The sequence below is a fragment of the Rhea americana genome, unplaced genomic scaffold, assembly GCF_003343005.1.
Source record: "Rhea americana isolate MKP2758 unplaced genomic scaffold, rheAme1 scaffold_181, whole genome shotgun sequence".
Lineage (NCBI taxonomy): Eukaryota > Metazoa > Chordata > Aves > Rheiformes > Rheidae > Rhea > Rhea americana.
Window position 1 is genome coordinate 221,183 of NW_028185939.1, and position 13,002 is coordinate 234,184.

General features: G+C 49.0%; 2 protein-coding genes across 9 annotated transcripts in view; one reads left to right on the top strand and one right to left on the bottom strand.

Moving 5' to 3' along the window:
- The window catches only part of TSC2 (TSC complex subunit 2), a 36,818-nt gene extending 31,311 nt beyond the window's left edge, over positions 1-5,507 (bottom strand). For 7 of the 8 annotated variants that reach the window (XM_085301914.1, XM_085301913.1, XM_085301912.1 and 4 more), the window contains exons 1-6: positions 5,456-5,507; positions 3,788-3,952; positions 2,819-2,905; positions 2,077-2,187; positions 1,080-1,224; positions 837-954 (exon numbers count right to left, since the gene is read on the bottom strand). In XM_085301914.1, coding sequence (XP_085158040.1) covers positions 837-954; positions 1,080-1,224; positions 2,077-2,187; positions 2,819-2,905; positions 3,788-3,925 — 599 coding nt within the window. In that variant the 5' untranslated portion in view covers positions 3,926-3,952; positions 5,456-5,507. Of the gene's footprint in view, positions 1-836; positions 955-1,079; positions 1,225-2,076; positions 2,188-2,818; positions 2,906-3,787; positions 3,953-4,289; positions 4,331-5,455 lie in introns of those variants that run through there. The other variant, XM_085301916.1, reaches the window with a different exon arrangement.
- Positions 5,508-5,618: 111 nt separating this feature from the next.
- On the top strand, positions 5,619-12,116 carry NTHL1 (nth like DNA glycosylase 1). The gene is made up of 6 exons (XM_085301918.1): positions 5,619-5,741; positions 6,095-6,342; positions 8,483-8,653; positions 9,200-9,359; positions 10,831-10,936; positions 11,624-12,116. Exons 1-6 carry the CDS (start codon positions 5,639-5,641, stop codon positions 11,745-11,747), a joined length of 912 nt encoding a protein of 303 aa, XP_085158044.1. The 5' UTR covers positions 5,619-5,638; the 3' UTR covers positions 11,748-12,116.
- Positions 12,117-13,002: the final 886 nt, after the last annotated feature.

Here is a 13,002-nt window from a genome sequence, read left to right on the forward strand (position 1 = left end):
CATGTTATTTTCCTTATAATTCCATTACTGTGTCTTTATTGATAATATTCCTAGGGACACCAAATACTACAACCTCTTTAATAAACAGTTACCTTAAATTCACACTTAAATGATGTCTCAGTATACCTGTGTTAACAGAATAACAGATAGATATCCTTTGCGAGACTAACCAGTGCAGTTGGATTCATTGCATGGTATAGGGGAAGTATGAACAATTAAATTAAAAGATTGGAACACTGTAAGAACTGAGAAACTTTTTTTTCAGTGATCATCTCTCTACTAATGACCAGGTTTGGGGAATATCTTGGCCCAAAGCTCTTCAGAGCTCTCCTCCAGAAAAAACAAACAAGCATGACACTGGAGGGGCCCATTCTATGCCAGATCTGACTGACCTTCCAGAAACAAGGTTTTGTTTTGTTATTCTTGCTTTTTCAGTTTGGGATTTAGAGAGCAAGAGGGGCTTTTTTTGCCCCAGGATAAGCATAATTTCATTACAGAGAAACAAAAAACCTGAATTTTGAACTTCTTTTCACTCTGGTCACACCATTTTCATTTAGATCACAGATCTAAGAAGGCTTTAAATTTGGCTTCCCATTCGGAAGTCAGTTCACTGTTACAGAAACATCAAACAATCAAGAAACAAAATCCTGTTTCTTCATCTGTGCATACTACAACAGCCAGCAGTAGTAAAATCACATATTTTTGGAAAAGTCAGGTATGATCTGAAATGCAAGAGATCCAGATCAGCTGAAAAAGATTCCACTTATCTCTGTGCTGATCTGCAACTGTGCACTATAATTTACCAAGAATAAGAACATAAGAGTTTAAGAACTTACTGGACCATGTCAGCTACATAGTCTTCCAGATAGCAGCTGTTGAATTTCACCAGGTTCACTAAAACCAGAAGGAATTCAGAAGACAAACCAACATCCATCCACTGCAGTACAAAGTCAGCTAAAGAAGGAAACCAAGTTGTTACAATATGCTTTCTATCTAGAAGTGTTACCATTGTTCCTTTCTATTATCAATGAAAGCCTGTCTCCCGACTTAAGATCAAGAGGGGTAGAGTCAATACAAACCCAATTCTTCTTCCAAGTAGGTTATGTATCGTCCATTCTCTGTGAGAGCCTTGAACACTTCAAGTCGTTCATGTAAGTCTTCATTGGATGGATAGTCTTTAATCACCTTAAAAAAGTGTGCTCTGAGGATCCCTAATCTCTCACCCTTCAAAAAAAGGCAAATAACTGTGTCACTAACAATAAAGGCCTATACCTAAACAACACCTGTAACAGTAATCTTCATGCTTGAAATTCTTTTTCCTATAGGCTGTGAAAGTCTTCTGAACTGGCTCCACTTCCACTGGCTACTGACACTGGCTCAGCTCTCCTCAATCTGTCAGAATGTTTATTTACCAGCACTCAGGGCTCAAGGCATTTTGTCCAACATCACACAGAAAACACCCAGTACACAAAACAATCCATGGGAAGTGTGACAGAGATCATTGCCAGGAGAGCATTAAAAAAAAAAACGAAACAAATCCACCAACCCAACAGAATGGATGCCTACTCTTTTCCTATGCATCTATCTCTATTTGCAGGATTCTGGGAAGTAGGACCTTGATTGGATACAGTAGTATGTTTGAATTAGCACATTATGAAATCTTAAGAATTCACAGCAGGCTTAACTTGGCGAGGCTGGCAAAGTATAACATACAGAACTTCTTGCACACTTGACATACTGAAATATCAAAAAGAGCTGCAGATGAGGACTGATGCATCTGAGCAAGGATCATACATAAATTTGCTGTGCTAGACCTGAATTTAAACCCAAAGCATTTCTCTTTAAGGAAGACATTTCACCCCCCCCACAAAAAAAAAAAAAAAAAAAAAAAAAAAAAGGAGTTTGTCTTGTGCTAAGGCTTAAGTTAAATGCTGCCTTGTCCCATTTATTCAGCACAACCAAAATAAGAAACATGGAAAGTTGCAGAAAAGAGGAAGCCAAATCTTTTCACATTTGGTACTCCACACAAACCCAGCTTAAGAGTGATATTTCTTCTACAGTTTGTTTTTTTTTCACCTGTCCTTGAATTATTGATTTTAGTAGATGAAGAACAGCATGTCTGGCTTCAACTGGGCGTTCTGGCTGCAGCATATCAGCTACCACTTTCCATATTGCTTCCACTGCATGCTGAAAACAAATGCAGGAGACAGACAGTAGTAGGAAAGCTAAGCTGCTTCTGAAATTTTTACCCAGTAAGTCATTAATTATGGCAAGTTAATGAACAAGATCTCTAGGGATTTTATGCCAAGAGTTCTGAGGGATATTCCCACCTGACCTGTCATAGGCTCAGATGAACCATGCATGACATACCAAATCCTGGCCTATGCCACAGCTCACACCCCCATAACTGAATTTCTTCATTTATGCACTTACTTCAGTGTGAATCTCATTTAAAACTTGGAATAGAAGCATTTGTGTAGAAAACTTCACTTACATACACGGCGATTTTAAAACCCATTTAAAAATCTCCTATAAACTGTCCAGAAAAGGCCTAAATATTCACAGTATTCTCTTTCTGTTTAGTCCAAGAAGCCTGTCAGCTCTGTTCTCTCTGTTCGACAGTTGATATATTGGACAAACCAACTTCTTTGGTACATAGATCATCCTTTTACAGGTTTACAATGCACAGAACGTAGCTTCTTGGATCACAATTTTTAAGAGGCAGTCTAAATGATATGAGCTTCTTATGACAAGCCAAAAGATGTTGCCTAAAACCATTTTAATCCTCCAAATATTCACTGAACACTTTAAAACTTACCTCTTCAATTTTTTTAGTTTTTGCCACTTCACAGATTTGGCCAATTGCTCGTATCCTATTACTTAATCCACATTCTATGCTGAGTTCCTGGAAAGAAATGTAAAAATAAGTTAACATTTTATCTTACTAGAAACACTTACACTCACTTCTCAAAGGGGATCATGAGCCACTGAAAAATTAACTACGTTTGTTCAAAATGATCTCACTGTCAGTCATCACTGGAGCTGTTCAGAAATTTCTCAAAAAAATTTTTTTTTCCATTAGCAAATGATGACTTGTCAAACCTAGAATTTCCACAGAACTGGAGTCCAGCAGCTTTCCACATCCAGGACAGAAATTCTGTCCAGGGAAAAATATCCTTCTCTTTGGAAAAACTAGTAACTCATTGGCCGTGGCACTTGCCCAGAACAACTGAGACAGACAGAGAGACAAAGGAGGGACTCAAATATGTCTCTCTAGCTTCCCAGCGTAAGTATGGGGCTCCTTCAGCACAGACAGGAAGGGATTCTTGTCTCTTTCTCCCTATGCACAAACCACTCTGTTTATAGACTTGCTGGACCAATTACTGGAACAATTTTTTTCCATAAAACCATGACTTCCCCATAAAATGAAAACACTGTTTCCAACTTGTCCCACCATAAAGACTTCATTCAACAAGCTCAGACTATAAAAATGGAGTAAAGCAACACACACTCTGACAAAGCACCCTGCTGACCCATGGAGAAGACAATACGATCACAAAATATCTGAAAACTATTTAAACACTGAAGAGAAAGCAGCATCCTCCTTTCACTGCACCTAAGTTACATCCATTTTACTAGAGAATGAATTGAGTTGTAAGGCAAATTAATAGCAAGTTCAGAGATGGAATTAATGGAAAACAGAAAAGAATGAGTAGTCCCCCRCTTCCTCCCTTTGCAGGTTTACCAAACACACCATCTCCAGCTTTACTACAATCGGTTCTCAGACCTTGAGAATTTCCGCAGTGATGATGAATTCTGTCTGCTTTCCCTCTGAAGACTTTGAACTTCCCCGGGATGTTCCCAATCCCAAGAGATTCCTAAACTTCTCCTTCAGGCCGGAATCCTTGCTTTGTGGCTTTGCCATTGCTGACAAGAAAGCACTGCGGAGCCCCTGCAAATACGGAACAGTTACTGTTTAGGGAGGCCCGAGCAGAAGAACACTAGTAACAGCCTTCACAATGTGGTATTTACAAATAGCTCTGTTTTTTCAAGCTAGGCCAAAGATGAAAGAAGTCTGACACTGAGTACGAAACAGTCAACGTGCAAGTGGCCTGTATTTCTCCTGCCTTTAGTGACTGCTTCCTGGAACTAGCCAGGAAACTTTAAAAATCGCGTAAGCATTTTCTGTAAGTTTTGTATGTCCAACACCACCAGAGCCTGCACATACTAATCAACATTTCAGAACTGCCAAGCTGATTTGTAAAATACACGTGCACACAACTACATACGCTTTTTGGGGGGTATGAACTTTGTTCCCAATCCAAAGCAATGGACAGTCACACAGCGCTGTAAAATAAATGCTGAAAATAGCTACAAGTGAGAAGAGGACTAATGAACACAAGTGTTCAAGCATCCAGATGCATCAGGGCAGCGGGAAAGGGGGGTGGGGAGCAAGAACAAGCACATCCATTACAACAAAAAAGCATTAGTAGCAATATCCTTTGGGAATTCTTTCTCTCACAGCCTAACCTTAAGCTAGAGTGAACAGAACACGGCTACAGAAAAACAGCGAGGAGCCTGCGGCATAGCACCCAGACAGCACACCTGGCATGGGGAGGGCACCAGCACTGTCCCCAGCCAGCCCTGATGGCCCAGCCCTCACGGTCGGGCACAGCAGGCTTGGCTGAGCAGGACGCCCCCTCCCCACATGCCAGCTGTCACCCCCACGCAGCGCCCTGCAGGCCCAGCGCCCTGCTCCAGTGTGCTCTTCCACACACCCCGGCAGCCCCTAGCTAAGCTGCACTGCCCGGGGACGTGGCACAAGATCCATCCTCCACAAGGCTGTGGGACACCCAGCTCGCCCCCCCCCCCATCCCCGGGGGACAACAGAGACCTCCTCCCCCCGGACACACACACCCCCGGGGACACCACAGGGCCTCCCCACACCCCCAGGGACACCACAGACATCCCCCTATCCCCGGGAGACACCACAGATTCCCCTCCACACACACACACGCCCCAGGGGGCACCACACCTCCCCGACGCGCCCCCAGGCACACTACAGGACCTCCCCACACCCCCGGGGAGGCCACAGGACCTCCCCACACCCCCGGGCACACCACAGACACTCCTCGTCCCCGGGAGACACCACAGACTCCTCCCCCCCCCACACACACACACCCCAGGGGGCACCACACCTCCCCGACACACCCCCGGGCACACCACAGGACCTCCCCACACCCCCGGGGAGGCCACAGACACCCCCCCGTCCCCGGGGGACACCACAGACCCCTCCCCCTTCCTGCACAGCCCCCCAGGCCCCTGGCCTGGCCTGGCCTGGCCCGGTCAGCGCACCCCACCGACCCCCAACCCTGGGCAGGCCCCTCCCCCGCCCAGCCCAGCCCCGCAGGCAACCGCGGCAGCCCGCGGCGCCAGCCCCGGCGCTGACACCCACCCCCGGCGCAGCAGGCCCCGGCCCACGCCCAGCGCAGCGCCGGACCCCTCCAGCGGCCGCCGCCGCACCCCGCCCCCTCCGAGCGGAAGTCCCGCCGCTTCCGGCTCTGGGCGGCCTCACGTGACCCGCCGCGGGGCATGCCGGGCCTTGTAGTGCAGCGGCGGGAGGGAGCCGCCGGCCGCCATGTGCGCGGCGGCCCGCGGCGGGCGGGCGGCGGCGGCCCGGCGGCTGAGCACGGCCGGGGCCGGGGCCGGGGCCGGGGCCCAGGGGGCGCCGGCGGCAGGAGGTACGGAGGCGCCGGCCTCCCCTCCCCGAGGCGGGCGTGATGGGCGCGTCTGCAGCCCCCCAGGGGTTGCGGTCCCAGCGGCCTGGTGCGGCCCTGTGCGCCGGCAGGGGCCTCGCCCAGGCCTTGCCCGCAGCGCTCGCCGGCCCCTCTCGCCCCGCCGGCCACGCGGTGGCCCCGGGCTCCGGCAGCAGGCCGGACGCCAAGCCGTGTGTTACTGCAGGCCTGGGGTCACGGGGAAGGAGAGTCTGCCTGGCGCGGTGCTCCCCAGGGCGAGCGCGCAGGGCCGGGCCGGGCGCGCCGGTGGGAGACCAAGGCCTCGGTTCTCCCCCAAAAGTCTCTCCTGTGTCTTGCAGCAAGCCAGCTCGGCAGTACAGCCCGTGTCCCAAAGCGCGGCGGGAGGGGGAAGAGCGTTGCTATTGCCTATGAGTCTGTGGAGCGGGATGGCGCTGAGGAAGGGGTGCCTGAGCCCAAGAGACCAAAGTGGGAGCCAAAGAACTGGCGGCAGCAGCTGGAGCGTATCCAGGAAATGAGGAGCAGCAGGGATGCTCCTGTGGATCGGATGGGAGTGGATAAGTGTTATGACAGCAGCGCACCTCCACAGGTAACACCCTGTTGCTCTGCTTAGAGGATAGGCGCACGAAAGTACAGCCTCACTTTTGCAGCCTTCTGGTCTCCTTCATGCTCCTCAGCATAGCCCGTTCTGCACTCTTAGAAGGTGGCAGATATGTTGCCACCTTTTTATGTCCCAATCTGGATATCTCCAGAACAGGAAAAAAGCAGGATGTATCTGTACTTTAGGTTCGGATCAGTCCCATGAGAGGCTGCTGCACAAGTATATGTATAAGCAAACAGTTTATCCCACTGGGGCAGGAGAGTCAGCAGCTCCCTCTCCTATACCTGGCTCTTTGGCTTCCAGGGGTCCTTATAGAATGGCAGTGGGTCTTTTCTGAGTTGTTTTTCACTCACATTCAGCCCTTGCTTAGCATTAGAAGCTGGCTAGCAAACACAGTTGTGAGAAGTCCTTGTTGTCTGCTTAAATTGCTTTCAGAAGAAGTATCAGGATGAACCAGGAGTAGGAGCTGAGGCAAAAATACGATTTTGGGCTTGGAGTGAAAACACTGGAAACGTATTGTGGCAGCACTGTCTTTTGAGGTAGGCTGGAAGAGCATGAAGGCATGTCCCTTTTTTCTTAAAAATCTCTGTAGGAATCCCAGGAAAGTATGCAGCAAGATGGCTCTGTAACAGAAAGGAAAAACAGAGCACAGTGAGAAGGCGAGGGCAGCTCGTGGAAACTTTCCAGGCTGCTTTTATACTCCTCAGAACAGTACAGAACCATGGATTGGCTTCCTCCCCTCTCATGATTCACTTTTAAGGGGATACTAGTTGAAAGGAAGGGCCATGCTGGGGRTGGCACTGTGCTCCCCAAGCCTGGGAACGGAATCAAAGGCCCCAAATGACATCACCCTCCAAGGGGAGCATTTGCATCAGTACAAAAAACAAAGCAGAGCAAGGCCGTAGCACTGTGCTGGGATGYGTGGCTGCAGGGATGCACGCTCCATGCGGATCATTCATGTGGGAACATGGAGATAACCAGCAGGCAGACTCAGGAGAGCAGCGTGAGCTGAGTATTCCATGCTGACCTGCAGGGCTCAGGGGGAAGGATCTTCAAGACGCAGCTGCACGGCCTCATTGCATGTAATACTCTCCCTGTTGCAGGGGTCATGTCTGGGGCTTGGATCCCTGGTGAAAATGGTCAGCTTTGACTGCAGCTTCAGGCAGTGTGTTATGCTCCGCAAACATGCGGGCCAGCACCAAGTGCAGCAGTGGGGCCAGGGGGAGAGACAATGCAAGATTAGGAAATAACTCTTTTCCCTAGGGGAGCAGAGCTGTTCCTTACAAGATAAAGTAGATATTGTAACCCTCAGTACAACATCAGTACTCTTCACACAGCTTTCACGCTCTTAGATTTTTCCTGATGTGCCTCTGGTTTTGTAATCTTTGCTTGCAAGGGAGCTGGAGGAAGGATTGTAACCCGTGTTGTCCTGCACCTATTCTTTTTTTTTTTTTTTTTTTTTTAATATCATCCTCCTGGTGGGGACAGGTGGGACCATAGGGCAGAATCATCTGGGAAAAAATCAACTGAAAAACAAGAGATGAATGGTCTGGGCCAAACTCTGCATGATTGCATCAGAGGAACTTTGCTAGTTGCTGTGTGCCATTTTCTGATCTCTGCTTTTTATCTCATTTCTATAGGATGGGTTCGCTAAGGAGCTCATTACAGTGAGATACTTGGTTCCTACTGAAGTTTAGTGGAAAAKGGACAGGATTTTCAGAAGTAACTTAAGAGAACAAGTTGCATGAAAGGTTGATGGGCATTTCCACTTCCTGTGAAATCTCCATAGAGTACCACCATCAGGAAAAATTTTGTCWGGCCCTCTGTGGCTAAGCACCGAAGTGCTTGCATATGAGATCCCACTAATCCCCTAGACAGTAGCTGCTCTCTGCCCTTTCACACATACTGATTGCTTAGGTTGGAGGAGGTGTTTCTTCTCTCCCCCTTTTTATGTGGTGGGGAAGTAAAAGGTTACTAATTTCTTTTTCTGCCTTGTAGTCTCTTATGGGTGGATAGCTTCTTACTATGCACTGGAATGAAGATGCTTCTGGGTTTGAGAACTCAGCCCAAAAGCTGACAGGATCCTCTCAGAGCCTTTTGGGTGTCTCACTGTCTCCCCTTTCCCCAGGTTATGCGCTACCAGGTTCTGCTTTCACTGATGTTGTCCAGCCAGACCAAGGACGAGGTGACATCAGCAGCCATGTTGCGCCTGAGGCAGCGTGGCCTCACAGTCGACAGTATTTTGCAGATGGATGATGTGACACTTGGGCAGATCATTTATCCTGTAGGATTCTGGAGGGTGAGTGCAGAATCGCAGCAGTGCCGGACGTGCGTGATGAGGAACCCCCTCCACCTCTGGCTGCTCTCACGCAGCTCTCTGAGCCGCCCCGGGCGGGAAGGCGAGGCGAGTGCTGGCTCCGCCTGCACAGGCCGCGTCCCTGTGCTGCAGGCAGGTGGTGAAGGCAGTAGGTGGGTGTGAATCTGCCCTGCTCCTGAGAGATAWGTCCCTAGCCTATATTCAGCCTGTTTGTGGTGGTATTTTCATACCCCTTGGTGATCTTTTCCCTGGAATGCAGTGCTTTACGCCAAGCTTAGCAATTTGTATCCACAGCAGGATTGTTTGCTGCAGCGCCTTGAGCGTGCAGAGGAGGTTAGAGCTAACCATGTTTCAGCATTTTGCTTTCAAGGAGAAATCAAAGGCCTCTGTCTCCCCTCTGCAAACTCAAGTGCATGGCCTCACATGTAACATACACTCAGGAATGGGTTGTTTTCTGAGTTGTTTTTCTTTTTTTTCCCTATATTGAAGGGGAACTTGGATTTTCTACTTTTCCCTTTGGTTTTTCAGAACAAGGTGAAATATATAAAACAGACGACAGCCATCCTGAAGCAGAAGTATGGGGGTGACATACCAAGTACTGTGGAGGAGCTGGTGAAACTGCCAGGAGTGGGGCCCAAAATGGCCCACTTGGCTATGCACATTGCTTGGAACAGTGTGTCTGGGATCGGTAGGTTGGACCATGTTCTCCAGGTTTCTCTTCTCCTAGATCCTGCCTGATCTATTCCTGGGGCAGAGGGTAAGCATTGCAAGCTGTGTAAACTGCCTGCCCCATGACCCTAACAGCATCACTTCGGTTTAGCCACCTGCAGACTAAATTTTGTATTTGTGTGGGTGAAGGACACAGTCCTCGACCTCTTACAACTGATGAGTTGCTGTGAGTAGTTCCTGATGAGTTGCAGAAGGATTTGGTTCCAGGCAGTGTGTGGTTGCTGACCTTCTGATGCGATTTAGTTCTTGTGGCTGGACATTTAGCTGGGTAGTAGGCTTGTGGCAAAAGGTGCATTTGTTTCTGTACCATGTTTCTTGAACCGCAAGTGTAGCGAGTGCTTAGCTGTACCATGTGCTATGGAACCGTGTGCTTTAGCAACGGGAGTGTGGGAGGCAGTGGTGGTGGAGGATGGGCCTGGGACAGACCCGGGCCAGATTCATTTCTGCACAGCGTTAGTTTTGAAAGCGCAGGTGAGACCATGGCTGTGGCGCTGCCTGCGGCAGCCGGCAGATGGGGCTGGAAGATCGGCCGCAGCACTCCAGCGCGCCGCRCAGCCTGGGGGCCTCTGGGGACAGATTAATATTCCAAGTGTATTTGCTGCTTATTGGAGGAGCCCTGGGAAAGCTGGTAATGGTGCCACCTGATGAGTGACTCCTGCTGAAGTGAGTGTGCAATCCCAAGGTCACTGAAAATCCCCAAGGTGCGGGCAGCAGCCGACTCCTACAGCCCCACTGGTGACTGTCAGCTGTACAAAATGTGGTTCTTGTGCAAGATTCAACAGCATTTTGGATCTCTGAGTCTCTCCTGGCTGTGGGGGAGGGAAGTCTAGAGGGAGCCAAACTAGCCAACTGTTTTCCAAATAATTGTGTGTTCAGTTTTGATTTAAGAGGCAAGACTTAAGTCTTCCTGTTTACAGCAATTTCCTGGGTTTTGCCCAATTAGCCATAGAGACAGGTTTATCGCTGCTGATCTAACAATAATATACTTTGCATTCAGAGCTTTTTAGCTCAAAGTATTTTATAAACACTCATTTAAGCCTCACAGGCCCCCTTGTCTTAGTAGGTATTATGAAATGTGTTTTCCATCTGGGTAAAGGAAAGGGCAGAGATTGCAACTTGCATAACATCAGCTGCAACACAGAGGGAGAGAGTCCAGGACTGGCTGTGTCAGAGTGGGTCCGTATGTTGCTAGCTGTGTGGTGTGAGATATCCATCCCCCTCTGCTTTTGGCTCTAGTCCTAGGAAGAAACCAGCATGTTTGTTCTGACGCTGACCCCTCCTTTATGTTTTGCCTGCGCCATTACTGTAGGGCCATGAAGGAAGCCCATTGCAGGGTGTTGCATCTGGTTTGCTGCAACAAGCAGCCTTGGTTTTGCTGCCTCCATGCAGGTATGTCKTCTTCCACCTAAGTTCTGCATCTCCCATGCTAGGTGTGGACACCCATGTGCACAGAATCACAAACAGGCTGAAGTGGGTGAAGAAGGAGACCAAATCCCCTGAGGAAACTCGGGTGGCACTGGAGGACTGGCTGCCCAGGTAAGATCTGACACCCCAGTCTCCTTTCTCCATACAAGCCCCCTCATGCTAGTTGCAGGAACTGTATGTGCCCACAATTCTGCTAATGGTATTTTCAGTGACTGCAATCCAGGTCTCTCTTTTTTTAAGGGGGAACTTATCTCCCAGAGAGCAGCAGCAGTATCTTGGCTATTTCTCTGCTGTCAGAAGTATCAAACATCACTATTGCTGCAGAKTACCTGGAGGCCTTGATGCTCATCTCTCTTGCCTAGACAAGTTTACCGTGCCCCAAGCGTAGTGTTCTTCCATGTGTGACCTTGCTGAGCCTGATAGCCACTGTAGCATCAGACCAGTTGGATTCTAGCCTTCAGTGATGCTGAATCTTCTGTAGTGAATGCTAATCAGCAGGTAGTGCCTCCTGGTCTGTCACATTTYCACATCTGGCCTGTGCCTTAGCACTTGACAACAATCACTTGTGCTTCCTTTGTCCCATGCCCCCCCCCCATGCTCCTCCTCCTACCCTCATTTCAGAGGGATAAGGAAAGTTGGGAGGGCTGCACTTAGCAGCAGGCTGGGACCCACCTCCAGTAGGCTTGAGGAGCCAAATGRAAGAAGCCGTAGGGGGAAAAGTATCCATTTAAAAGCATGGACTGTTCTTTAACCTCTGAATAACTGCATTGGATGGCTCACTCTCTCTTCCCACTTCAGGGATCTCTGGAGGGAGATAAACTGGCTCTTGGTGGGCTTTGGTCAGCAGACCTGCCTGCCTGTGAATCCTCGCTGCAGAGAGTGCCTCAATCAAGACATTTGCCCAGCTGCTAAGAGACGCTGACAGATCAACCAGTCTTCCTAGAGCAACAAAGCTGCTTCAGCACAGCAGCAGCCGAGAGCTGAGCCCTAGTAAGGATGTCTTGCATGGGGCTGTGTGCAACTGCAGGGAAAGAGGAGCTGCAGCCAGCTCAGCATCTCTGGGGAGGGAGAAGCTTACCTGCAATGGCTGAGCTCTCAGGAGGGAAAAAGTGTCTTTGAAAGTGCATCAGTCCTGCAGGCTCCCGGTCCTGTCTGAATGCTTGTACATGGCCCAGAAGAGCATCAGGCTATGCAGTGTCAGGAGCAGCTGGTGAGAAACTCTGTCCTGCAGAACCTGCTGCTGCTTGTAAATACACATTTAATAAAGGCGAGGGTGTTTCCTCCCCACTTACAGGGTTTGCTGGCATCTCTGCAGCACACAGCAGGGGGAGAAGAGTACTGGTGACCTCCCCAAAGCATGAGACCATAGCAACCAGCCCTGCTAGCTGAGAGCAAGCAGCACACAACATGCCAAGTTACCTCTCTAGCCTTAGCAGAGAGGGATACTGCATATAACAAGGTACAGCTGAAGGCTTCATAAGCAGGATCAGAGGAGGCTACTGCCTGGATGGGCAACCTTGAGTTCTGGTAGCACAGGAAGCCTGGGGAAGTACAGAGCACAGTGGGCAACAGACAAGCCAGCCAGGCTTCACTCTTATTGCCACTTTAGCCAAACATGGCCATTTTTGCTCTGGATGAGCTCAAGACAAACTGATCCAGRCAAAGCTGTTCAAATTTAAGGCCTCAGTTGGACAGCTTTTAACTATGTATTTGAATCCCACAGTGGGTGCTGGAGATGAGCAGTACTTTCTTGAACGCAGGCAGCACTGGGGACAATGAAACAGCTGCATCATTAACATTTTTCTCTTTATCTAAGAGGCTGCAGTGAGTTTCCCTCTCTGCTTTCAAATTTCTCTGATTTATACTTAGAAGACCTGGTATAGATCTTGGAGTCATCYAAGAACTGTCCATCACCCCCAAAGAGAAACCAAGACTCTTCTTACAGATCAGTTTTGTTTGTGCTAGGAGGGATTACAGCAGCTACAGCATCCAGGCTAATGCGTACCTCAGAAGCTGAGAAGGAACATCAGTAACGGCTGTTTTTTGTTCTTCAAAGAAAGGGCAGTGCTGACTTCAGTGTAGAGCTTCAAAGGGCTAATTTCAGCTACTCTTTAAACAGGCAAGGGAGGAAGCAAAGTTTATAATGCACTCAAGAAAGATGTAATTCCACTCTGAAG